Source organism: Phlebotomus papatasi, chromosome 5 (assembly GCF_024763615.1).
Source record: "Phlebotomus papatasi isolate M1 chromosome 5, Ppap_2.1, whole genome shotgun sequence".
NCBI lineage: Eukaryota > Metazoa > Arthropoda > Insecta > Diptera > Psychodidae > Phlebotomus > Phlebotomus papatasi.
Window position 1 is genome coordinate 1,445,510 of NC_077226.1, and position 27,967 is coordinate 1,473,476.

At 33.7% G+C, this 27,967-nt stretch overlaps 2 protein-coding genes across 3 annotated transcripts; one reads left to right on the plus strand and one right to left on the minus strand.

The window, feature by feature from the left end:
- Positions 1 to 1,477: 1,477 nt before the first annotated feature.
- On the plus strand, positions 1,478 to 9,027 carry LOC129808748 (MAP kinase-activated protein kinase 2). Its single transcript, XM_055858576.1, has 4 exons — positions 1,478 to 1,900; positions 1,988 to 2,475; positions 8,366 to 8,705; positions 8,792 to 9,027. Exons 1-4 carry the CDS (start codon positions 1,745 to 1,747, stop codon positions 8,882 to 8,884), a joined length of 1,077 nt encoding a protein of 358 aa, XP_055714551.1. The 5' UTR covers positions 1,478 to 1,744; the 3' UTR covers positions 8,885 to 9,027.
- On the minus strand, positions 9,016 to 27,373 carry LOC129808746 (protein bric-a-brac 1). Of its 2 annotated transcripts, XM_055858573.1 has the most exons (3): positions 26,278 to 27,367; positions 18,035 to 18,230; positions 9,016 to 9,374 (listed from the first exon to the last, which is right to left on the minus strand). In XM_055858573.1, the coding sequence occupies exons 1-3, from the start codon at positions 26,876 to 26,878 to the stop codon at positions 9,206 to 9,208; spliced, it is 966 nt and encodes a 321-aa protein (XP_055714548.1). In that variant the 5' UTR covers positions 26,879 to 27,367; the 3' UTR covers positions 9,016 to 9,205. The 2 variants fall into 2 exon arrangements, with proteins under 2 accessions (XP_055714548.1, XP_055714547.1); XM_055858572.1 differs by lacking the exons at positions 9,016 to 9,374; positions 18,035 to 18,230 and adding an exon at positions 20,680 to 21,919 and having other exon boundaries at positions 26,278 to 27,373.
- Between the last annotated feature and the right edge of the window lie 594 nt (positions 27,374 to 27,967).

A 27,967-nucleotide genomic window follows, 5' to 3' on the forward strand; every position in this document is an offset into this window, starting at 1 on the left:
TGCTTTTCTTACTTATTCGGGTTACAATATCTTGATTTTATTTTATCAGAACAAAAAGAAGATTATGGCGTGGAAAAATACAGAAAATTGGCGACGCCAAACTCAAATTAATGGAAAAATGATACACAAAACATTGTAGTGCAATGATATTTGTCCAAATTATTGTTTAAAGGGCTGTATTCTATCAATACACGCAGTAAAAATTTAAGAACCATAAGTTTTTTTAATGATGTAATGTAAAAAGCAATAAATTTATTCAATTTTGTTTTATTTAATTTATCAGCTTTCCCTTAAGAATTTCAAGTCGGGAATGAAATTTTGTTCACTAATATTTTAGCCTCTAACGGAAAACAATTATTGCATTAAACTTGCATACGCGATGAAAGTGCACGAGGCACAAAAAATATGACTGAATCGTTGAGGATAATTATTTATTCATTTGAGGAAAATATTTGAGCAAAAGACTTAAAGAAAAATTGACAAGAAATGACAGTTCTTCAGTCAATAGTTATAATATTGGTATGACAGAGTGATTATATTTTATTTAGTTATAAACAATACATTTTACCGTACACGATGTAAAAATTGTTATATTTCGGCTATAAAAATTCCCCATTCACCCGAATATGGGCCTGTTTTATGCGGTTATATAGAAGAAATTTGTAAAGTCTTCGCCATCATTTTCGTATAGATATCAGACATCTCTACTCATTTATGGCGATAAATGCTCCTTGGGTACGGGTATGCAAATTTTGTCGATGCATAAAGCCATTTTGCGAGTTTTTTTTTTGCGGTCCCGAAAATATGCTTAATCCCGGTATTGAATGTAAGTGTTTGAACTCTTGTACCAGTGAATTTCAACATAAAATAAATACTTAACCAAGTAAGAATTGATTAGGCTTGTGAATTTTTTTTTTAGTATTTTAAATTCAAATGCGAATTTTTAAATATTTTCTCATGTTTTTCCTGTCTTTTCGTTTCCCAGAACTTTTCTTTTCTTTTTTTCCTAAATTTTGTACACTTTTTTCAAATGAGATTCCCTTGGATCGGACGACATGAGATTTTGTTAGGATTATAGTAGGTGAGATTGTTAAGAATCTCACCTAATATTGGGCATTACAGAGTGATTATATTTTATTTAGTCATAATCGAGATATTTTACCTTAAATGATGACGTGATTTTATCTTAGTTAAATAATTGTTATATTTCGGTTATAAAAATTCGCTATTCACCTGAATATTAACCTATTTTATACTATTATGTGGAAGAAATTTGTTAAGTGTCTTTGCCATTATTTTTCCTACAGATATCAGACATTTCTACTCGTTTATAGCGATAAATTCTCCTTTGGATATAAGACTGTTGATTCCTATGTGCATATTTTTAAAAAAAAAAGTCGTTATTTTGAAAATGTCTGCAGATAGCGTGATTTCTGCAGAATCTTTAGATTTACCTTCATCATGTGACACACACGCAATTCCCAACATCCAACTGTCATGTGTCATTGGTGTCATTTTGGGTGCAAAATAGCCCAAAAGTGTCTGGAATTCTCAATTTAATCTATGCAGTCACCCCGTGCTATATTTTTTCTCAATAAGGCGCGTATTTTGGGAAAATTTTACCAACATCCTACATATCCTGCATTGTCTTAGTGGACATTATTCGTGTGGTATGATAAGGATATATTTGTGGTAGTTTGAAGAAGAAGAAAAGAATTTTAAGATTTAAGAGAGAGAGAGAAAAATGATGCAGAGAAATCAATTGGGCGATGGTAAAGTGCCCAAAAGTACCCCAATCACCGATGACTACGAAATATCATCGAGAATCCTTGGTCTAGGACTCAATGGTAAAGTCGTTCAGTGTATTCATCGACGAACTTCTGATAAATTTGCCCTCAAGGTTAGTTCTTTTTTTAACCTTTTTCTAATACCAGATGGACCTTTGCTAAATGGAGCATTTTATCCTTGGGGCTGTTTTTTCCGTTAGGTCCTCCATGATAATCCAAAATCTCGTCGTGAAGTTGAATTGCATTGGCGTGCCAGTGGATGTCGTCATATTGTAGCCATTCGGGATGTCTATGAGAATACTTATGCAGGTGCCAATTGTCTCCTAGTTGTGATGGATTGCATGGAAGGAGGGGAATTATTTCAACGGATTCAGGATCGACAGGATAGTCCATTTACGGAGAGAGAAGCAGCTCAGATAATGCATGAAATCTGCATTGCTGTACATCATTTGCACAGCATGAATATTGCCCATCGGGATTTGAAGCCGGAAAATCTTCTGTACAGTGCCCCAATGCCATTGGGTGTCCTTAAATTGACAGATTTTGGTTTTGCCAAGGAGACATCAATAAAGGATACCCTCCAGACACCCTGCTACACTCCCTACTACGTGGCACCTGAGGTACTAGGACCAGAAAAATACGACAAAAGCTGTGACATTTGGTCACTTGGTGTCATCATGTACATCCTGTGAGTATAATCCTTCTATTCCAAGGTCAATTTAGAACCTAAGAGATCGTTTATACTTCAAGGATGAGCTTTAGATAATCAAAAAAACAACGAATGATTCGATATTGGAAAATATCTTAATTTTCTATGTAAAAATGACCAATTATCCCGATAAAATTAATTATTTTCAACAAAAAAAAAAACGTTTAACTCTTTCGTCTCTTTTGGGACTGTAGTACCCAAAGAAGCAAAAGCAATGTTTTTTTAATTATTCAGAACTGATAAAAATCCAATTCTTGTGAACGATTACAAACCATAAGGATGTCAAAATATAAGATTTTTTTTTGTAGGACCTCAATTAATTCTTGAGCTTAGATATTTTTGATTAAAAAAATGATAAAATTGGCTTGCAGCATATGCTGCGGTCCGGAAAGAGTTAACTCTTTCAAACAAACAAAAAATATCTTACATTTGGACATCCTTAAAAAAACATTGTTTTTCATAGAATACCCAAGAAGCAAAATAGCTGCCTTATAGAACCAAGTATTAAACAAGTCTTTTAGTGCACTTTTAAAAGACTTAAAGTGAAAATTTTCTGTTGAAATATCTATAGAAGCTCTTAAGATCCTTAAGAGTGCGCCACTTTACTTATAGTAATCTCAGTGATGGAACCAAGAGCGTTATAAGTAAATAAAAAGATTTTTTGTTCTATAGTGCCTTACTTAAGGAATTCTACAAGACTATATTAAGAAAAAATTGTTTCTTGGGTATTCATTTATGCTTCTTTGGGTACTCAGAGTCCCAAAAGAGACGAAAGAGTTAAGGGAGTTGAATTTTATGGATATAAACATAATAATTGTACAAATATATCCGATTGAAAGCACTGAAACTCCAAAAAAAATACAAATTCGAGCGGTCCGCTAAAATGGAAGTGATTTCCAAAATGGGTCCTATATCACTGAAAAAGTAATTTTTTACTCATTCTAAATCGACTATTTCTGGATACGGACCACTTCGATTAAAAGAATTAACTCTATTTTTCAATATTTACCCGGAATATTAATATATATATAAATATATATAAATATATATTATATTTACTTTGAAATTAACCCGGCTGACCAGACTTTTGATAGATTTTTTTTCTCAATCACTTATTGGTAGTAGTACTCGTAGTATTTGGTATTTTATTGAAAATAAAATAAAATTCCAATATTTACAGTGCTCGCTCTCTAATCCGGATCGGCGTAATCCGGACGAATTATTGACGGTTACATTCAAAATAATTTTGAGGTCATGTAGTGCATGTGTGTTCACCAATGAAAATGAATTATCTTATAAAGTTTTTGTTAATTCAATCAAGTTTAATAGTATATAATTCTCTAATTACAGTAGACTCTCACTCAATCGGCTCTTTCTCAATCGGGCGACAAATTTTGTTTACAATTTTCACGTTTAATTATGAAGGTAATTTGCTCAAATTCGCTGCAGTTCTTCCTATTTTATCGTGATTCTTTATAATTGGGCGTTTTTTGTGGAATTTACAAAGACTTTGACGCTCAATTCTATCGCCAAACCGGATGACATTTCGCCCCATATTCCCGATTGAGAGAGAGTCTACTGTATTGTCTTTTTAATCTTCTTTAAAAATTTTATTCTAATTCTACAACAAAAAAAATTGTATTATATTCTCGAGACGTTGAATAAATTCAAAAAATCTATCCGGATTACGAAGCGGACATCTATCATATTGTCTCCCAATCATCCGGATTAGAAAGCGGGCAATGTACTTATATAAGGTAAAGGGCTGTATGTCGGCCTCTTCTCAAATAATGAGAAATTTTTACACAGATTGCAATTAAATAATTAATTTATCCGATTTCACACTATTATAGTGTTAAAATTTTACACATTTTCAAATTAAACAACGTTGTTGAAAATTTTTCAACAATATTAGTGGTAATTTTCAATCACGTGACAATAAATTACCAAATTATTGTTCATTTTTTTTAAACATTCTTCAATTAAACAAGTAAAATGGTCGATTTTGCACTATTATAGTAACAAAATTTTACACATTTTTTTTCCTGTGTGTGATTTATTTATTTATTTTCTTACGATTTAAAGTAATCAGGGAGCAAATTCTGAAGTTTATTTGCTATGTAGTATGAGACTACATAGCTTCGTTGAAACGAATACAGGCACTAAAACACTTTGGAAAAAAGATGATACCTTATTGAAATGTATTTTACAGATTCTAATCGAATTAATAAGTTTTTCCGCAATTAAACTGCACAAAACTGTCTTTTGCGGAGCCATTGTTTTCCATTTAGTTAACAACGAAAAACGGCGGTGACTGAGACAACAACCAAAATTGACGAAATTTAGTGGAGACACACTGATTGAAACTGAAAATCGCTAAATATTTTCGCGATAATTATTTAAATTCAATTTGCATCTTTTCTTCGGGAATGGGTGCATTAATATTGAGGGTGCATTTAAATACCCATTTTCTTAGGGATGTTAAAGAAAATCATGTTGATGGTCCATCGATCGAATTAAAGAAGAATCTCAACAGTTATGTATGTTTCACACAAGTTTTAAAAGATGTTTTCTCAGAAATCTTTAAGAAATTTGCTCTAAAATAGCTACTTCATATTTTTGGAAAATGACAAAAACCAACAAATTAGGCATTTAGAGTGATCGGAGCGCGATGTCTCAGATGAACAAAATTGTAGTTCTGAGTGTGGCCTATCACCTGGTATCATTGGATTTTTAATATTTTGTTTAGTTTATTTTATACAAATTTTTAAAACCTCACTTTAGGACCATTTTTTTGGTAATTTTTAGAGAAACTCCAAGTTTACACCCTGAAGGAGTGGTTTTACAAAGTCTTTTGTTATTACCAAAATTGAAACTCGACTAATGAGCTTTCCAACGCACCCACACTTTTCAAGTTCCGTTCACTAGAACCTGAGATATAACGGATAATGTAAGGCAAAGCAGAAAAAATATAAAAGCATTAATTAAAAAAAAATTGTTACGTATAGGAGCAAAACCAAGACCAGATTCTTAATCAGGGGACTTGACTCTATCAAACGTACCATGTGAGATCTCCGTTAACAAAACCGTGTTACATAGTGTTATTATTTATCATTCCTTTGGATATCGTAATTGCATTTTAATTCAACTGAAAATAAAATTTATATTTTAATTATTTCTCTTGGAAGGCCTTTTTTTCGATATTAATCTGGAAAACTTATTCATGTGGAATTACACTGCAAATTTCAGTGTTTTAATAAATTCATTTTTTCACGAAGAACAAATATGTAAAATAAAAAAATAGAATCCAGAAGAAAATATGGATCAAGAAATTCGCATAGAAACAAACAGTGTATAATCACTTAACTATTTTTTGTTAATTAAGCAAAAATTAAATGTCTATTTTCTAATTCTCTTTACATTATTCAAAGCTTTTTTTTTTTATCATTTTTGTTTAAATTTGAAATTATTTTTATTGCTATTTTGTTAGTTTTGATATTCCAGTGCAACTCAAATGTCGTTTAAAAAAATCGTTTGCAATTATCGTTTCTTTAATATAATAATAATAATAATGTCCTACAAAATATTTGTAGTATTTTATGATAAATAATTTAATTTATGGCTACAATCGCTAGAAAAATATCCTTAAAAGGGGTGGCAAAGCGTCCGAGGCTTTGCGAGATGCTCGAACTCCCGAGAAAGAGCTCTGCCTTATATTTCTTTTCGCAAATTTTTTCTGGTGCATATAAAATTATTGTCGATTTTAATTTATCTATAAGTCACCACAAAACCATCTTGAAGTTGAAAATTTTGTTCAAGAAGAGGGTTTCAAAAAATCATTAACATTTTAATTAATTAATTGACCAAATCGGGTGAAAATTAAGCTTGAACCTTCAATAATTCAAGATGGCGATATTTCCGATGATAGGTGTCTAAGGACGAAATGTTCATCTGAAGTGCCTCCATAACATATCCAAAAATGAAGGAAATCGTCAGGGCCAATTTTTTGCAAAAGTAGAATAACCACATTTTTTGCTTATTTTTGGGGGATAGGGAACGCATGAAGGGGGAGGGGGTAAAAACAAAGAGATTACTTTCGAGATAATGTCATTTGAGGAGGGGTCATCGAAGACCGGAAGTCGATATCTCTTACCGTTTGAATTTTATATGGGTCAAAAAAGACTGAACAAGTGCGAAAAACAGTATTTTCAAAATAAATCTATCTAATGGTAGTAAATAAGGTAAAGTACCCTTTATTCGACCGGTTCCTCTATTCGACCGGTAGATTTATTTATTCAATTTAATTATATTTGCTATAATATTTTGTGTATGATCTAACATTAATAGGTCAATTATTCTTTAAATAATACGAATCAGTGACAAATTCATAGAAATTGATGAAATTCACCATCAAATATTCAAAAATTGACCCACATAAAAATTACATAAAAATTTTAGAATATTATCGGTTTTGTTCAATACGATCTTATTTTGACTTAATTATGATCTTAAGTCTGTTGGAAGCGCTATCTCAGTTTGCACAAATGTCAGTCTTCTGAATGTCCTGCTTTCCACGAGGAAGGGCTGCCTTCAGCTCATTGATACTTTGGTAGTTTATAGTCCTAATCTTGACCAACAAAATGCCTCTCTTTGAGAAGTCAACCGATTTTCCAAAATGAAGTACGAAACGTTTTTTTTTAGCCAAATCTTATTCGGAGCGTGATTTCTTCGACGTTGTCGTGTCTTGATCGAACTTCCATTACTTCTTACTAAAATTTTTGTTTGTCTACGACTCCAACACTCCTTCCAGGACAATTTCCTGAAACACATTGGCATTCATTTTGACCGTTTTGACGGTACAGCCTAAAAACCCGAGTGGAAAGCGATAACTTGTCTTCAAGGAAGTCCAGACCTTCAAATAAGGTGGTCCTTTATTTCCTGTGGCCATTTGAACGTGTAAATTATCGTATGATCTTTCCTTCACATAGACACAATCATTTTGTTTGCATATCAATTACTGAATTGAAAATTTTTCCTTAACAGAAAAGATGACATTCTTGAACTGATAACAAACGTGCAAACGAATTTACTCCTCGTCCTTTTCAGAATTTTTAAGGCTTCATATAGAGGTCCTTTAACAATATTTATTTCATGGTTATTTGCGATCTATACGTCTCAGAGATTGTTTGTTTGCAAATGTGACGCAGATTTTGTTCAATTTGCTTCTTCACTTTAAGAACGATAACTAGCAATAAAGCATTTTTTTAGTCCTCCACCAAAGCATTTTAAAATACTACTAGTATCCCTGTATTAAGTTATGTTTCGAAAAACGAAAAGTTTAATTACATTCCGGTTTTGAAGAGCACGGTTTGAGTTCCATTACAGTTTAAAAAACTTCTACAGAATATTATGGAAAATGCTTTTGTAGGCTTTTAGCCAATAAAATCAACTACCACTGTGCAAGATATGAAACCACTATCAACTGCGGTTTGATAGATATGCGCTCTGAAAGTTGTTGCATTTTTTTCAGCCACCCTTTAGTAATTTAGTAGTGTATTTATCGTGGAAACAGTCATGTTTCCATTTAGAGTAGGGAAAAAATTCCATTTAGAGCAGCTTTTGAATTAGCTTGATTTACCCTAATCAAATATGAAAAATGTCAATAAAATCTCGTTAAATTTAACTGATGTCTGAATTAAAAAGTAGATATTCAATTCGCAAGTCGGAAAATAAAGGAAAAATTCCGCGTTTTTCTCAATTTAACGCATTTTCTTATCAGTTCATCCTTGGTCTATACGATCTCTTTACTAAGAAAATGTAAGCCCCATTAGTGTGAATTTTAATAAATGTACTGTATTATGTTCGGCAGATTATGTGGCTTTCCACCATTCTACAGTAGCAATGGCCTAGCTATATCGCCTGGCATGAAGAAACGAATACGGACGGGTCAGTATGAATTTCCAAGTCCCGAATGGTCAAATGTCAGTCAATCGGCCAAGGATCTCATTCGGGCCATGCTGAATGTTGATCCAGTACATCGTCTTACCATTGAGCAAGTGATCAAAAATTCATGGATAGCACAGTATACAAATGTGCCCCAGACACCGCTTCACACCGGTCGAGTTCTCAATGAGAGTGAGGAACAGTGGCCGGAAGTTCAGGAAGAAATGACAAGATCTCTGGCCACAATGCGAGTTGACTATGATCAAGTAATTATTCCCAAATATCCCACTTCTGATTTCTGTTTTTTTTTTCTACTAACCTCACTTTTTTTGTCTTCTCGACTCTTCAATAGATGAAAATCAAATCTCTGGACAATTCCAGCAATCCATTGCTCAACAAGAGACGTCAGAAGGACAGTATCCTGCCAAAGGCATCGATAAAATAGGCTTTAAAAATGTACTTTCTACAACAACAAAAAAAAGCAACAAAAACAAAAGGAAATTTGCAAATAGTGGGGTTACTGTAATAGACACAATTTCACAAAGAAAAAAACAAACAAATTAATAAAAGAGAAAATTATTTTGTGGGAAATTCATTTATCTTTGCGATACTTCAGTACAAAAAAAAAAGAAAGAAAGAAAAACACAAGAAATTTCAGGTGCTTAATATTATTGAGGTATTTTGTGTTCTTCTTTTGGTTTTTTTTTCTTAAATAATTCTCCTTATTTTTCTCTCTCTTTTTCTAAACTATTTTCATCCACTTTCATTAGAGTTTCGGTCGGATTTTGGGTAATTTGAAGTTGACAAAGTGAAATGGTGGTTCTTCACTGATGGCACGTGATCGGGAACCTGAACTATTTTGCCTTCCACCATCGCCATTTGCAGCCCTTCCGCGTTTTCGACGTGGTAGAATTCCCTTGCGAGCCATGAAAAATCTAAAAAAAGAAAAAGAAAAAAAATAGTACTTAAAAAACTACTTAGTCGAAAGTCCTAATGTAAGTACTTCAAATATGTCAAAGTTGGATGGACATCAGAGAGTTCTTCGGATATTTCCAGCCAGTGAAAATGACAGGATTAAAAGTGACATTTGACTTTGACAGCTCCGTTTAGTATCGATTACAGTAGACTCTCACTCAATCGGCTCTTTCTCAATCGGGCGTCAAATTTTGTTGACAATTTTCACGCTTAATTATGAAACAAATTCGCTCAAATTCGCAGTAGTTCTTCCTATTTTATCGTGATCCTCTATAATTGAGCACTTTTTGTGGAATTTACAGAGGCTTTGACGCTCAATTCAATCGCTAAACCAGATGACATTTTGCCCCATATTCACGATTGAGAGAGAGTCTACTGTACTACAAAATTCAGTTCTTTTTCGACGGAAAATAATATCACACAGCGCAAAAGTGAAAAACCGTAGATCAAATTCAAATAATCCAAATGTCATTTTGTCTCCTTGTCAGCCGGATATCGAAGAGAGAGCTGTGTAATTGAAAAGTCTATTGATATCAGACTATATCTTCGGTTTCCTATTAACGGATTTCGATAAAATTTTACAATGTTTTAGCTGAGATTGAGACCTTTCCATGGATGGACCTTGTAGAGTTCTTGCCACAGTAGACTCTCGATTATCGGACCAAAATGTCACACGGATTTTAAGATTGATACACAAGAGAAACCATTTAATTTAAAGGAGAATGGTCAAATCCGGTCCTGGAATCGCCACGAACGGGACCTATGTCAATGGATAGACATTGGTATAGGTAACAACTTTTGTTCTGGGACCAATGTTCTAAACTATGGAGGAAAAATTCTAGAGCATAAAAACTATTTCTTAGAAGGAATAATGGTCAAAAGTATATATGGGCACCGATTCACCTTTATCTAGAGATGAGAGTAGGCGCATTTTGCAGATACTGGTGTAAGATTAAAAAATTGCGGGAACCGAGGACGATAAACGCTGGGAGTCCTTGTGAAAAGGCCTCTATCCTTCCGATAAATCACTATTTTGACAACAAATTACGCAAGAACTGCTAAAACGATCTTGATGAACTTCTGTATAGGGTCAGTGTATTACTTAAACTTTTTATCCATGCATACCACCCCCTCCCCCCACCCACCATTCTGATAGCCCCCATACAAAATGAGAGCATTTTACCTGGTAACTTCTTTCTAAGAAGAGGTATTTTCAACAATCCTTCCGAAGAATTTTTTGATCGAACTTGATTGAACGAAAATAAATGAATAAGTAATAACGTTAACAATTATTTTCCAGATTTTTTTATATTTAATTTTTCGCCTCATTAAGATCTGTTGGTACGTGAAAGATAGAAACATATCCTTATATAATCTAATTGGCATTAGTGGTGATTTTTTTGATATTGTAATTAAGGTTTTGGAGTTGCTTCTCGATTTATTGTCTACAGAAGTTGTACTAACATGCAATTCAGTGGATTTATAACAATTTGCGCGAAGGAATTCCTTCTATATTGGGACTATCAGATAGGTGGGTGTTAGGGTGGTATGCTAGTTAAAGTGTGTTCCCTAAGCTTTGTTCCCATGTCGAATTTCAGCTTTTTACCTCTTCTCAGAAGGGAATTATAAGGTAAAATGCTCTCATTTTGTATGGGGGCTACAAGAATGGAGGGTAGGGGGAGGAGGTGGTATGCATGAATAAAAAGTTTAAGTAATACACTGATTCTATACCGAATTTCATCAAGATCGCTTTAGTCGTTCTTGAGTAATTCGTTGTCAAAACAGCGATATTTCAGATGGATAAACGCTTTTTTACAAGGACTCCCAGCGTTTATCGTCCTGGGTCCCGACAATTTTTCAATCTTATATCAGTACCTACAAAATGCACCTACTCTCATTTGTGGCGATTCCGGGACCAGCGCCCATATACTTTTGACCATTCTCCTTTAATTTTAAAATTTAATGGCGCTGGCACATCTTTTCAATTGAGTGAAATTCAATCGATTGAAATTTTAACCTCTTACTCTTTCAAACTGAAATATGATATGTTTGTCTCTTTCTGTCAAATGAAAATTTAAATTGAAATTTCAATTTCAATTTAAATTTTGACCAGTCTACTTCTAAGCATCGATGTTCCAAGTTTGAAGTGCGATATTTTCAAAACTAATTGACTTTTTTTGTTACTCTCTTTTCAGAACGGTTGTTTAGAAACTTGGCAAGCTATTTATCGTCTTATTTTTACTAAAATTTAGTTTTAATACGTTTAAAAATGAATTGATATGTTGAGGTGAATTTGACTCTTATTTTGGACAACTTGTTTATTAATTTGGCCAACTTGGCTGTAAATTTGGACAGATAATCCGCCTCAATAGGATGCCCATTGTTCTTCATTTGATGAACCAATCTTAGCAAGTCCTCTTCCTGGTCATGTAAGGGAAACGTAGAATGTCACAAGAAACCCGGAAACTTTCCATATCATTCATTAAAGTGAGCCTTTCAAGAATTTTCTCGCTACATCTCGTTCGTAATGGCTCCGGCACACCTTTTAGATCAGGAAAATTTCATGAACTCGAAATTCGCATCCCTTTCTTTCTCACATATTTTGCATATGACTATCTCATTCTTTCGAATACCAAATTCAATTGAGCTAAATTGAATTTGGAGTGATGTTTAAGAGAAGAAGAAGAGTGCGAGTGAATGAGATAGACATATGCAAAACAAGTGAAAAAGAAAGGGATCCGAAATTCGACTTCATGAAATTTTCTTGATCTAAAAGGTGTGCCCGAGCCATAAAGATGATGCTCCTTTGTTTCTCCAGGCATTTGTCCAACCTAGCTCATCACAAAAGCTAAAACTTCACGAAATTTCGTGAGAAAGACACCTGTCCAAAATAAGGAGTATCACCTAACCTGGTGAATCTTGTAGAAAATTTTCCATTTTTCACACGAAAAATCTAATTCAAAGAGCAAATATCACTTTAATCTCAATCAATACAATGTTCAATGAATATTTAATAATATCACTGAAAAAAAGCGAAGAAACATTGTTAGTACTTCATCACAGCTAAATAAGACTGAAGTAAACACAAAGTTCTGTCATATTTCTCGTAAGCAATTGCTCACACTGAATTTTCAACTCAAATCATATTCAAATTTTAACGTATTTCAATTTATTGACTCACAAAACTTAGGGTAGTTCCCTCTTACAAATTTGTGGCATAAAATAACAAATAAAAAAATAGTTTTAAAAAAAAAAGGAAAATGAAGCAAAGTAAAATAAAATATAGCTTATAAAACAAATCAAGAATTTAAAAGATGAAAAGAGAAATTAGCAAGGTCCATTCTGGAAGTGCTCCCTAATAGTGTCAGGCGATCTACGCTTCTGAGGAGCGAGAGAATTATACATAAAAACCCCTTTGACAAATAGAGTTCGTCTGAAGGACTCATGGTGTGACTTAAGCTGTCTATACACTAGGAGAAAATTTCATCAATATTTGCAATCAATATTTAATATTGATGAAAATTGCCTACACATTAGCAAAACATATGGACATAAATTTGGATTATTGAAGAAAATTTGTCTAATGTGGAGGCAATTTCTTCAATATTTGTTTCAATATGGATGACTTCTCTTCCATATTGTCTTTCAATATTGTTTACCCCTACACATTGAGACAAATATCATCAATATTATTCTTCCATAATATTATTGAAGTGGAATATGGAAGAAATGGTCGATATCAAGTTCATTAGATATTTTCATCAAAATATTTTTTTCTTTTTCACGCAAATTCGAACATTTTGTGTTGCAGAATATTCGAAAAATGTTATTTGTCGATTTTGGTGCAAGTTCAAAAAGAAAAAAGTGTGTTTCAGGGAATGTAACTTCCTAGTGGAATTCACCCTAGTTTTGGTGAAAGTTTTTGTTCATATGTAAATTGGGAGTAATTTGTACATCTGGACATGGATTGAGGCTTCTGAGACAAAGCAGATCGCAATCCCAGCATCCAGCTGGAGAACAGATCAAGGTAAGGAATTGAATTGGGATGGAAGTGAGACATTCTATTGCATTAGCAGATCCCGTGAGTTTTTTAGTTGGAACACAATCCGTGGATCTCTTCAATATAAAATATCAAGGAATAGATAAGGCGCGAGATCTTCTCAAGCAAAGACACTGGGAGCCACAGTTGAAGTGACACAATATTGGCAAAAAGAAAGAGATTTTGTTAATTCTATTAATTTTTTTAATTAAAAAATTATAAATAAAAAGTATTCACAATTTTATACATACATTAATTTTTTGTTTCTATATCTGAGATTTTTCTGTACCTCTGGAGCGGAGTCTAATCCATAATCTGTCTGCAACTCCCTTCTGTGAATCTCAGGAAGAGCTTCTGAGTGTATCCATGAACCTTTGGGCAGCAGAAGCACTTACAAGTCAGAACAGTCCCTGATGCAAGTGAATATCTGTAATCCAACAGCCGGATATGAGGGTCCCTCAACTTCTAAATGAAGAGTACTAGCTTATAACGAGCCCTCTTTGCCATTTCCAGATTCTTAAACTCCATCATTTCCTCGTAGAATGTTTATTGTTTAAGCCATCCGGATGTATTTAAACCACCAGCTGTTGGATCCTGCATCCCACTGGCACTTTCTACAGTGTTATCAGGGGCAACTTCGCAGTCTTTGCATCATCAGGGTGATCAAGGATAACTTCTCAGCCGAGGCTGGACTCACAGCAGCCACATGTCCGTCAGCTGCCTTATCAGGGAAAAACTTCGTGGTTTTTTCATCATCAGGGCGATGTGGGCTAACGTCTCAGCCGACACTGGACTCGCAGCATCCACCCGTCCGGCTCCGGCAGCTGCTGTCAGATTGTTATCCTGTTCGGTTTTCAGCACTTCAATACCTCCATCGAGGAAACTGAGCATATGTAGCTAGCAAATCCCTCAGTCAGCGATTCAAACTGCTGTATCACTGCTCTAGAACGACACATCGCACTGATGCTTTTCACTCTTCTGGATTACAGTATTCTTCTGCTGCTGTACACTTTTCAGAAAACTATTTAGAACAAAGTTTGAGGTTATGTTTCAATGTTTTGAAGTTCTGAAAAACCGTATTGTCGCCCGGATATGTGTCGGATCATTTTAGAAATTGGAAAGTGATGTACAGGAGGGATTACTACCAATAATTAAAAAAAAAACGAGTGAAAACTTCTTGTAACACTTGGTTGAATTCCACTACGAACAATATCTCTACAAAACACCTTCACATCGCACTTTTGGAAAATTTTCCACTAATATTCACTAAACACTATCTCAATGAACTTCTATAAACACTTTCCATGCTTTTCTAGTAGCCAAATAATAAATTTTCACGAAAAATAATCTCAAGCCGCTAGGAGACTCGAGAAATGACACAAAGTGTCAATATTGAAGCGCATTAGTTCCTGTGTGGAGGCATTTTCTTCAATAATTCTCTTCAATAATTGAAGCTTTTTATCAATAGTATTATTGAAGGGCCACTCATCCATATTTTTCCTAATGTATAGACAACTTTAGGGACAATCAGTCCACCGACTCTAGCCGACCCGCCAGGAGTCAAGAGAGAGGCCAGGTACCCAGGGCATCCCGATGCAATCAACCGGTTAAGAAAGATGAGAGCGCGCATTTGAAGTAGCGATGGGAGATCACATCCTACAAAAACATTTCTATAAGAAGAAATGTGATCACGAGGGCGCAACCCGCAAATATATCTCACACAATTGTTGAAAGCAACTGAAAGCCGGTGAATCGTGTCAGCATCCGACAGAAAGAAGAGCTCTGCTCCATAATTAAAAAATGGAAGTAGCAGTGCTCGGGCTAGGAGCAAGTGAATATCATAGGGCGTGATGTCCCGGAAGCGTCTAAGTGTATAGAGAGAAAAGTTCACCTTGCGGCAAATGGTGGATGCATGGTCAGACCAAGATAACGTCTTGTTAAAGACAATACCCAGGTTTTTCACCTGATCCACAAAAGGAATAACTTCGCCGTGAAGGACTAGAGGATAGGGAGTAATGTTGGCTGCCTTTTTGCCTATGATAATAGCCTGGGACTTTTTGGGATTTAGGAGTAAGCCATTTGAAACGGACCAGTGCTCGACTTTCGCCAAATTGTCATTCATGAGCTGAAAGGTAGAGGATGGGTCAGAAGAATCACCTTCAATGTAAATTTGCAGATCATCAGCATACAAGTGGTATGAACAATTGCGCAAGACAGTTGGTAAGTCATTGATAAATAGAGAGAAAAGCAGGGGTCCAAGAATGGATCCCTGTCCAATGCCTTTTGTCAGAGAAGCTGGGGCAGACAATTTATCTCCAAATTTAACTCTCTGAGATCTTCCGCTGAAATAAGAGGCAATAAGAGAGACCGCGGATGAGGAGAAATTAAAAAGCTTGTAGAGTTTATAGCAAACCAAGTCATGCGGCAGACTATCAAACGCTTTAGTAAAGTCAAGCAATACCAAGACCACAAAATGGTTGCGATCGATAGCCGCCGATATGTCATGGCTCACTTTAAGAAGGGCTGTAGTGGTGCTGTGTCCACAACGGAAGCCTGATTGATAGTCACTGAGCAAACCATTATTAGAAAGATATTGAGAAATTTGTTTTAGAGAAATTATTATAGAAATAGAAATTATTTGAGAAATTATTTAGTGTTAAAATCTTCCAAAAAGAACAAATATTTAGATAGAATTCCAGGGGCATGACATTTCCTATGTTTCCCATATTGTTTCTAGCGCGCCGAAAAAACTTTTGAGTTTATTAGCTGTTTTCTGTCATTGTGAAATGAATTAGCAAAAAAATACAAATACAAAATAAAAGCCAATTTAATAATAAAGAGGCAACCGAAAACCCTAAATTGGCAATCTAAAGCGGTCTTCAGACTAGAGGCTTAACCCAGTTCCCAAAGGTCTCGAAATCTTAAATGGCGAGCAATTTCATTGTTTTTTGATATCCTAATAGGTTATTTATTTTTAATAATCCAATCCTAAGTTACATTTATCTAAAACTCATGATTTATGAGAAATTAGTTCAGTTAAGTCATTTGGCTAAGCCTTAGGTCTGAAGCCCGTATAACATAGTTTCGGAGATATCTCGTGAAATGTGTACGAAAACAGGAAAAAAATTACACTAAAACTGGTCGCATTTTTCAGAGCTAATATCACCGCCCTGTAGAATTCATTATTCATCAAATATTGGAATAAAAATCCATCATTTTAATCAATTTATTTTTAGTGTCCAATTTTATCCTCAAAGTGTCCAAATTTAGAAACTGGTCAAAATTATGAGCCCTTTCCCCTACTAGAAATATTTGAGATAGAATGTTCATATTTTGGGATTAGTTCCTTACAGATTAATAAATGAATTTTTTGAAAAGAAAGAAATTTTATCCATTATGGGGGCGCGGGCGAGCCGCCCTCAAAACACGCGTCTTAACGGTCACTGAATTTAAATTTTGTACATTAATTCATTACAAACTCTATTGATTTAGATAGAGTAACTATCTAAGAAAACAAATTGCCAACTAGAATTCAAATCAGGAAAGAGGAAAGAGGTCAATTTTAACAAATTCGACGGAATGTCGTATTTTCCGTCCGCCATTTTGAGCAAAATTTTTGCATGATTTTCCGGACTATTTTTTCCAAGTAATTGATGAACTAAAGTAACTAAAAATCCATTCCTGACAGCAATTAGGATAACAATTGCCCAGGAATAAATTTATCTAAAATCACTCAATTTGCGTATGATGTATAATACCATGGTATAGAATGGGTTAAATAGAGTTTATTAGAACCGCAAGAGCCTAAGTCGTGACGATAAAGGGTCAAATAGACCTCAGAACGCTTAATAAAACATGCAAATGGATATTTTGTCAAAATAAAATAAAAATAAAAATAATAAATGTCAAAATAAGTTTATTCAGGTAGCGTTAAGGTAGAGCAAGAACCGTTTGGAATTGAACAAACGTCAAATGAAAATTGTACGTCTGATGATAGTTTGGCCATTGATGTACAGTTCTGTCTCTTTATATGCACACTCTCTATATGCACAGCTTTTGTGTCGGTTGCATTCAAAATCAATTTGTTTACATTTTGACAAAGTAATAAAGAAGATTATTTTCTTGGTAACTAATTTTTCTCGTTTTTAATTATCTTAATTTTATTTTTTCTCTCTCATATTATAGTTAAAATAACACGGGGAATTCTAGAACATTTAAAAAATAATAATGTTTTAAAAGAAAGAAAAAAAACCGTTGGGAATTTCAAAAAAAGTTGTGCATATTCAGAGAGAGAACTGTCAAAAAACGTACCCAAATTGTGCATATAGCGAGACAGCACTGTACAAGTTTCATTTGACGTTTATTCAATTTCAAACGGTTCTTGCACACCTCTGACTTAAGGTATCAAGCTGAGAATTCTTAGATTGACTCTCTTAGAACGTTACGAGAAGATTCTCTATCAGGAGTCTCTATCTATCAGGAAAGAACACAATCTTCAATTTACCAACTTTGAATATTTGAATACAACAAAACCGTTGAGTCGCCATACTGAAAGATCAAAAGTAAATTTTAGAGGTTTACCTTATTGTTGATATTGGGATGTGAAACATATTTGAGACTGTCTGAAAGGTCTGTCCACGTGATACACAGTCGGCAGCCTGGGCAAGAATGGTCTCGGAACGTCTGATACGTCGTGTGGCACCTCCAAAACCAGCCCCATTGCTCCCCTCATCGTCATGGCTATCATATTCGCATGTCACATTGGCCAGGGCAAAATCTGTACAAAGGCACAAAAGGAAAAAAAAACATCCAATATTTTTCTTTTTCATTCATTTTTCCTTCTCTTTTTAATATTCTATTTTTCACACGAAGAATATTTTTTTCTTTTTTTTTTTTACAAAATATCACTTTAAATTCACATTTAATTAAAATGTTTTTTTCATTTCTCTTCCTGCTACAATCTCTGCATGACTCTGTTTTTTTTTCTCTTTTTTAAATTTCTTTTAAATTTAATTTCGAAGAAGATTTTAGAAAGATAAATATTTATAATTAATTTATTATATCTATATATATATATTAGAATATAAGATGTGTATTCTTTTTCTTTAATATCTTTGGACTAGCTTTTTTTTTATTATTTCTTTTCTTTTTTATTTCTTTGCTGTTTTCAAACTTTCTTCTTTACAAAAAAAGTCTCTCCCAACTGGAGCTCCATTTGACACAATTTCGAAAATTTTTGGGAATTTTTATTTTATCGGGATAACCCTATAGCCGGAAAGTAGCGAGATACAATTCTCAGTGGAAAATTCCGAGGAATTCCGCAAGACATTGGAAAATACCGGTGTCACAGGAAGAAAAATTCCTTTTTAAATGTTTCATGGGGAGAAAAATAGTTTTTCTTGGAGGAAAATTCTTCAAAAATCCCAGGATATTTTAAATTGTTCTTAGATTATATTTTTGTTTAAATCAAAAATTACTAAAAATCGTATAAATGGCTATGGCGCATCTTTTATACATTTTAGACTAAATTTCATAAAATCGAAATTCAGGCCCCTTTTTGCCTAAGTTCATCCCATTCTTTCGCACTTTTCTTCTTCTTTTAAACATCGTAACAAATTAAATGTTTTCCTTTGGGAAAATTACTGGAAAATTGAAAAAAAAAATTGAAAGAAATTGATAGTTTTCTTCTTTTATTCAAAAATTCACCAAAAATCCAAATTAAATCCGATTTTGATGAATTTTGGCTTTTTGAAAAGCTAAGAAAATTCCCTAGAAGACACCAAAAAGCCAAGTGAGGTTTTCCTTTGGGAAAATAACTGGAAAATTGATAGAAAATTGAAAGAAATTGACAGTTTCTTTCTTTTGTTCAAAAATTCACCAAAAATCCATTTTAAATCCGATTTTGATGATTTTTATCTTTTTGGAAAGTTGAGAAAATTTCCCAGAAGACAGCAAAAGGCCAAATAAGGTTTTCCTTTGGGAAAATGACTGGAAAATTGATAGAAAATTGAAAGAAATTGACAGTTTCTTTCTTTTGTTCAAAAACTCACCAAAAATCCATTTTAAATCCGATTTTGATGATTTTTGGCTTTTTGAAAAGCTGAGAAAATTCCCTAGAAGACAGCAAAAGGCCAATTAAGGCTTTCCTTTGGGAAAATACCCCAAAAAAATTGATAGAAAATTGAAAGAAATTGACAGTTTCTTTCTTTTGTTCAAAAATTCACCAAAAATCCATTTTAAATCCGATTTTGATGATTTTTGGCTTTTTGAAAAGCTAAGAAAATTCCCTAGAAGACACCAAAAAGCCAAGTGAGGTTTTCCTTTGGGAAAATGACTGGAAAATTGATAGAAAATTGAAAGAAATTGACAGTTTCTTTCTTTTGTTCAAAAATTCACCAAAAATCCAAATTAAATCCGATTTTGATGAATTTTGGCTTTTTGAAAAGCTAAGAAAATTCCCTAGAAGACACCAAAAAGCCAAGTGAGGTTTTCCTTTGGGAAAATGACTGGAAAATTGAAAAAAAAATTGAAAGAAATTGATAGTTTTTTTCTTTTATTCAAAAATTCACCAAAAATCCAAATTAAATCCGATTTTGATGATTTTTGGCTTTTTGAAAAGCTAAGAAAATTCCCTAGAAGACACCAAAAAGCCAAGTGAGGTTTTCCTTTGGGAAAATGACTGGAAAATTGATAGAAAATTGAAAGAAATTGACAGTTTCTTTCTTTTGTTCAAAAATTCACCAAAAATCCATTTTAAATCCGATTTTGATGATTTTTATCTTTTTGAAAAGCTAAGAAAATTCCCTAGAAGACACCAAAAAGCCAAGTGAGGTTTTCCTTTGGGAAAATGACTGGAAAATTGATAGAAAATTGAAAGAAATTGACAGTTTCTTTCTTTTGTTCATAAATTCACCAAAAATCCATTTTAAATCCGATTTTGATGATTTTTATCTTTTTGGAAAGTTGAGAAAATTCCCCAGACGACAGGAGAAGGCCAAATGAGGTTTTCCTTTGCGAAAATAACTGGAAAATTGATAGAAAATTGAAAGAAATTGACAGTTTCTTTCTTTTGTTCAAAAATTCACCAAAAATCCAATTTAAATCCGATTTTGATGATTTTTGGCTTTTCTGAAAGCTGAGAAAATTCCCCAGAAGACGGCAAAAGGCCAAATTAGGTTTTCCTTTTGGGAAAATACCCCAAAAAATTGATGGAAAATTAAAAGAAATAGAGAGTATCTTTCTTTTATTCAAAAATTCACCAAAAAAAATCCAATTTAAAACCGATTTTAGTAACGTTTACGGTTTTGGAAAGCTCATGAAATTCTCTGTAGATTTCTGTGGAAATATTCGTGGGAAGGTTCTATGGAAACTCGCGGACATTTCTTAACTTTCATGGAATATTTTCTCCGTCAAATTCTTCCTCAGAAATCCACACGGATTTTTAACGGTAAAATCCGTGGACATGGCAGAAAGGTCTGCGGGAAATCCAGTGGAATCGCCACTGTCATTGGGCTATAGGGAGAGTTTTCTCTTCATTTTAACAGTTTGGTAATTTTTTCTTCACATTTTTGACGTTTATGTCAGTTCAAATGGAGTGTCAGCTGGATTTTTTTTCTCAAAACTTCATCCGCCATCTTTGTTTGTGTGCTCACAATCCATCCATCTTGCTCAGTCGCTTCTTCTCGGCCGCCTGACGCAATTGACGTGGCATTGGAAAGGATGACTTAATGTCCCAACGTTTCATCCAATTTCTAAGTGTTTTTCTCGGTACTTTGTGTATCTGTGATGCCCTGTAGATTGATTCGCCAGCTTTGACATTCATCAGTGCTGCCCACAGGGCATCAATATTGTACGATCTCGGTTGATTACCACGTGGATTTCTTAGGACAAATGCTTTTGGTGGTGGCACTATCAATTGTTCATCTTTTATTTGATTCTTTGTAAATGGTATCAATGGTGGTAAATCCATATCATCGTCCATTGATGATGATGCATCACCATCATCACCGCCATTTTGTTGCTGTTGCTGTCGTTGGCGTTGATGCTGTGGCTGACAGATGGCAATTGATGCAGTATTGCTGCCATCTTCATTGCTATCATCCAAATTTGGTGAACATATAATATTTTCGCAACTCTCAACAGATGACGCCCTGCCCGATCGTACACTTATTGACATACTTTTTCGATCGTACTTCAAAGATGGCGGAATTAGGTGTTGCATCATAATATCATCACTATTATCATCATCATCTATTTCTAATTTTGTCATCAAACTACCACCATTATCATCATCATCATCATGATCATCATTACGACAACAACTACCACCACCATCACCACCACCTCCCTCGCCCTCATCCTCCTCCTCCACAACATTGACAAGTTGATTGTAATTTTCAAATAGATTCTCATTCGATATCACACGTATTGTGCCACAAGATGGCGCCTCAGCTGACTGATGATTGTCTGTGGAGGACAGAATAGGACATTCATTCAAAATCAATCTCAACCACTTTAAAAGAACCAACAAAAGTACAGAAGAAACAAAAAACAAATAAAACTAGCCCCCCACAGAAACAAAACCATAACGATATAGTGACTAAATACGCGACATTGGGAGAGATATCAATTTGAAAATTACAAATCAACCCACTCATGTTCTCTTTTTTTCTTTTTGTTCTTTTTGTTATCCCTGCCCCCCCCCCGTCCTCCCAAATCCAATTCCACTTCAAGGTACTTCAAGGTACCTTCGAGCTGCAAAAAATAGCAAAACTTCGGAAAGCAAAGAAAATCAAGAAGAAAAAAAAAAACAAGGAAAAGAAAAAATCCAGATAATTTTCAAGATTGTCTTTCGAGCTGTCAAGAATATATGGCAAAAAAATGAAATAACTAGGTCCTAAACTTATGGCCTCTACACATTGGGAGAAATTTTTGTCAAAAATTGCTTTTTGAAGGAAATTTCCTGCAGCGTTGTAGCGGGAAACGTCAAATTTTTGTCAAAAACGCAATTTTTGACGAAAATTGCTCCCAATGTGTAGACGCCTTTATTTATAAATTTCTAAAAAATACAATGGCGACATGATAAATAGCAGAACTTCAGCAATTTTCTTATCTTGATATCTTATAATAAAATATCAATCTTTATACCTAGGGGCAAATTCTGAACGTTTATTTGTTATGTATTAAGAGACTACATAGCTTCATTGAAATGTTTCCGTGTGTGTGAGCCACAGGATGCCGAGCGTTTACCATTTCACACTTTATAACCTACAACAACGACTCCTGTATATGTACCATCAACGACTCCTGTATATGTACCATAGACTAAAGGTAGAGGTTTGAATGTATTCGATAGTCACTTTTAAGCGCTTGGATTGGTGCGGTACTAGTCACGTGACTCTCCCTCTTTTTTCTTTCTTCTCAATTTTGCCGCGCGGTTGAATTTAAATTTCAAAACATTTCCTTCTTCAAAATCAAATACTTTAGGAAAATATTCGATATTCATCTGCAATATGATGGACCAGGAAAAAGAAGAGAGAAATTACGAAATTACATTAGTAACAGTTTTAGAATATATAATCCAACCCAAAAAATACAATATTTCATATAGAAGAAGTACCATTCTAAACAGTCATTGCAGCATAAACGATGTGAAAATCACGTTCATAAAATACTCTTATATTTCATAATTCCTTGCTTTTAGTTGTAAAGTAAAACATATTGAGCTAATGTTACAGATATGCAGCTGTGGAACTTAATCTTTCTAATATTGATTCAACATGTTTATAACCGTTGTGTTTAAATTTGGCGCGAAATAATTGTCAATAAATCAGAGCAAATCTGGATATCATTCTCTACGTTTCCCGCTTTTTTGTCAATTAATTCACTGATAATTGTGAAGCTATAAAAACGATTGCATTGATCACTCGATCTCTCATTATCTTTTATTAAGTGCTATCAGTGTGTTCATTTGTCGCCAAATAAAATTGTCTAAAAAGTATTTGAATAGTTCAAAATTTGTTAAATCAGTGTAATACTGTGTACTCTAAATCTAAACATTAAATGTTATGTTATTAAACTTGGAAGTGAATATGTAGTACGATTTTTAGTTATTTTGTTAAAGAAAATCTTGCAGTTGATAGATTGAGCGTCCTCAATCATATCATTGAGGTCTTTGTTCCTGATATAACAGTATAGTGTTTGATGAGTCATTAAGAGCAATTTTTTCAGGCAGTAAGAAATATTTCAATAATGAATTTAAATGGATAAATGTAGAGAGCGGATATGTGCCATTTTCGCTCTGTCCTCCACAAATATTAATAAAAATGTCTACAATTTTTTTTTCATTCTATTGCAGCTTTATCACTTCATTACAACATTTTATTACACTCATTCTTCATCTTTAATTCGAGAATCTCTGCTCTGTACCAAGTAAGATTATGATCTATAATGATCGAGGTGAAATACTTAATTTTTTTTAAATACTTTTACAGGCTTGTGCTTCTTTGCTTCACTATACATTCACTTGTATTTCATCCTTCATTCATTGATAAGAAAGGTAAATTTCTTTAGATTCTGGCTAATTACCCCTTTAAAAACGTGACACTTTTTAGCGACCGAAAATCAACAATAAAAATTAAACCGATAAACAAAATTTGTGAAACGTTTTACAACCTTGGAAAGTCTAACAGATTCTAATTCAGTGTTTTTTTTTTTGCTTCCATAAACGTTAAGGAAAAAAAACAGACCAAAAATTTAAATAGTTTTTCTGGCAATACTCTTTATGATTGTGCAATTTTGTTTGATGTTTATATTATTACTGGATTTTAAAATTGAGAAAGGCGCAGAGACAGAAGTACCGGAAACAAATGTCAGCAGTTACCTACATATCCTGGACACCAATTATTTGGATGAAGCAGAATATAATGAATCAGCTAATATTTATTTTTGTGGATATGCTGCTCATGCTTATTTAAAAAAAAAGTTTGTGATTTATGTAAGGAGTTTGTGTATGATGGCATATGTGTTAAGATCGATGATGATTTTTTTAATGAAATGCAAAGAGGTGGTTTGAAAGTTCCCTCAAATCTTTTGTTAATATTTTTTAAACATATGTGTGCAATTTTTCAAGCAATTAATCGTTCAGAATTAAAACATGAATTCATGATTGAAAGAAACCAAAGAATAATTTTAAGAAAGCTTACAATGATAAGTATTCAAGAAGAAACTGAGTTTCCAAGTGGAATTTGTGATGCTTGTGAGAATCCTGTGATAAATGTTTTTTATTCAGTGTCATGTAATTTAAGCAATATTATATTCAAAAATTTTTCAATTTTAGTCAGTGATGAAATTGTAAGTAAGAAGCGAAAAATACAGAAGTACTGAAAATTAAAACGTCTTTTTAACCAAAACCAAAAAGCATTGTCCTCCTCTTTTTCTCATCATCATCTCTTTCATATCATCGGCGTGTCGAGCGAGTGAGTGGGGTGAGTAGCAATCGGCAAAAGTCGTTGGGCTTCGAGATACCTATCAGCGACTTTGTATGTATGAGTAAAATTTTCTACCTTCCGTCTATGATAATATGAAGGAGTCGTTGGCACTAGTCGTGCTATGATGCCTACGAAAACCGGACTGAAATCTAGTAAGCAAATTGCTTTGACTCAAAAAATCTTCAATCTAGCACTTAAGAAGAATCTCCAGAGGCTTAGACATGCACGGAAGAATACCATAATAGGACGTTAATCACTAACTGTTGCCGGATTAGAATTTTTAGGTATAGGAGTGACTAAAGCATGTTTCCACTCATCACAAAAGTGTCAGCATGTTATTTTCGCTTTCTTTGGAGCAAAATTAACTAAATACTGAATCAATGGTATAAGAAATTAATAAATATAATAATTTAGTACTGTATTTATCATGAAAACAATGACGTTTCCATTTAGAGTAGGGAAAAAAATCCATTTGGAACAGGTTTTGAATTGACTCAATTTACCCTAATTCCTCAATAATTACCCAAAAAAATGGTCATAGCCGAGACACGAAGTGTAGAAAAATGGTTATCGCTCAGTTGGCGCTCACTTATGGCATTCTCCAAGATTATATTGTGAAAAAAAAATTGATTCTTAGGTAGATACATTCAGAATCAACCCCCGAGATTCCCATGAATACAAAAACGTACATTTGCAGAATCGACAATGAAATTTGAGATTAAGTAAAATTTTCTTAAAGGCTATCTCTTAACATTCTTTGAAATTCTCAAAATGTTACACTTATCTTTAGTTATTATAGTTAAGCATCTGATTGTATACATTTTGTTCTAAATATATCTGTCTTTTATATTAAAATGTATAAATATTGTATAGTCCCAACTTGTTGCATTCAACGGGGGCATTATTAACAAAATAAATATTCTATTCTATTCTATTCTCAAGAAACTTGCTATTTACTAACATATTTTTTGTAAATTTTATCTTTTTGTGTCAGATCTTTCTCATGGTAATTTTTATAAATTAAGGTAAAGTACCCTGTAGTCGGCCAGTTTACTTAGATTTGTTATAATATGGTCTTACCGATTTAACATTAAAAGGTGTATGATATTATATATATAACGTAAATCAGTGAAAATTTCATAGAAATTGACTATAAAACGTTAAAAAAAAATTGGTTAAATAATTCAACTGGCAGAGTTGAGGAACCGGCCGACTAGAGGGTACTTTACCTTAGTTGAAAAAGCAATAGTCCAGTATTTTACAAAAGAACTTAGAGGTAATTTAACAAATTTAAAATAAATGTAGAAAAATAGTGTGGAAAAAGAGCTAACTTACCTGATTTATTTTTATTAACTGTGACATCTTGTGTTTGTGGTAAATCTGAATCCGTTGTAAGTCTTGTTGTTTCTGGTGTATTTTCCCTTGAATCTGGATCAATTTTCATTTGGATTGAGTCATTGGTTGATGCTGTTGTTTGTGTCTTTGGGGCATCATTTCCATCTGGATCTTTTGCATCATTCCGTTTGGCATTGTCCTTGTGTTCTGTGGCTATTGTATTGAGATTTAATGCTGCATCTGCACCACACAGTCCTCGGATTTGTAGCATTTCGGCACATTTAATGAGATCTCCCAATCCAGCCTGACTAACATTTACTTCGCCCTTGTACATAAAATCCACCAATGCTTGAATTTCCCACAATTTTATGTCACGCGGCAGGATAATTATTGGATGTTTGCAGGGATTTTCACCCAAAAGGGCCTCAAAGTAGCTAGAACAGGCAGCTAGGACCAGACGATGACAGTGCACCTGATGCCCTTCACATGCCAAAGTAACATCAACAAAACGCTGTCCGGCCAACATTTGCGGAAATGCCGCTCCAAGGCTACCCAAATGACTATTCCATCGGATACAGAATTGCTGACTACTACCACTCATCCTTGGGCTCCTCCTTTATCTTTCTGGTAACAAAAAACGACAAGGACTCCCTTTATGGTCAAAAAAAGCAGCCTCACAGGATCACCATATGGATTCTCACTTAAGTCCCCAGGAAGGTTCTTTTACCAAAAACAAACAAAACAATATAATGCCCGAAGGAACCAAAAAAAAGCAAAAAAGAAAATATCTTCCTTCTGTGTCCTCCTTCCTTTTCTCTCTCTCTCAATATAGAATTCTATGTATATATCTATATATATATATCCTTCAGGGAGAGGACTCTCTTCTTCTTCTGGCCCTCAAAGATCCTCAGAAATTCCCAAGAATTCTCAAAAGACTGATCCAGGAGACAATGTCCAGAGACACTTCAATCACAAGGATTCACTCCTTTTTACACACCAAAAGACCTTTAAAGTGAGGCGTCTTGAGCAACTTCACACAGTTGTTTGGACAATATTGTGCACGATTTGACACAGCTTTTTATCGCATTTTTGACAGCTGTCACATTTGAAAGTTGTCAATTTTGACAGATAATCTCGATAAAAGGGAAAACTATCAAATTAGGCTTTTGCAGCACTCAAGAAAATACCGGGAAAATTTCAGTGGGAAATTTTAAATAATGAAAAATCAATTTGAATTTGAAAATCGATTTTGATGATATGAATCATAAGTTTGTTACGGGCATCTTCGATAATGAAGAATTAAAAAAAAAAGAAACACAAATGCAAGTTTAAAAAATTAATTTTCTACCCTAATAATGTTCTATGGTTAATGGTCTTTCTAATTATAGTTTTGAAATAAATAAATAATTTTTTTTTTAATTGCAGTAAATAGAATAACAGGTTATAGAGTTTCATTTATTTTCAAAAGGGATGACAAAGCGTCCCAGGCTTTGCGAAATGCTTGAACCGATTATCGGTACTCAATCGATTTAAATCGATTTATAAATCACTCAAAATATTTCCCAAAATACACCTTAGGAAGTAATTTAATTGAATTTCGTATAAAAAATTTATTTATCGGTTATGAATCGGTTCATTGTCGATGCAAAATCAATTGAAACCGGTTTAGTTTTGTCAAAATTCCAAGACC

Bases quoted from the DNA above. Each gene is read 5' to 3' on its own strand.
- LOC129808748 (XM_055858576.1), top strand. From the start codon at position 1,745: ATGATGCAGAGAAATCAATTGGGCGATGGTAAAGTGCCCAAAAGTACC. The intron at 2,476-8,365 runs GTGAGTATAATC...TATGTTCGGCAG, and splicing joins GGTGTCATCATGTACATCCT to ATTATGTGGCTTTCCACCAT. The intron at 8,706-8,791 runs GTAATTATTCCC...ACTCTTCAATAG, and splicing joins TGCGAGTTGACTATGATCAA to ATGAAAATCAAATCTCTGGA.
- LOC129808746 (XM_055858572.1), bottom strand. From the start codon at position 26,878: ATGAGTGGTAGTAGTCAGCAATTCTGTATCCGATGGAATAGTCATTTG. The intron at 21,920-26,277 runs GTAAGTTAGCTC...TGTCCTCCACAG, and splicing joins AGTTAATAAAAATAAATCAG to ACAATCATCAGTCAGCTGAG.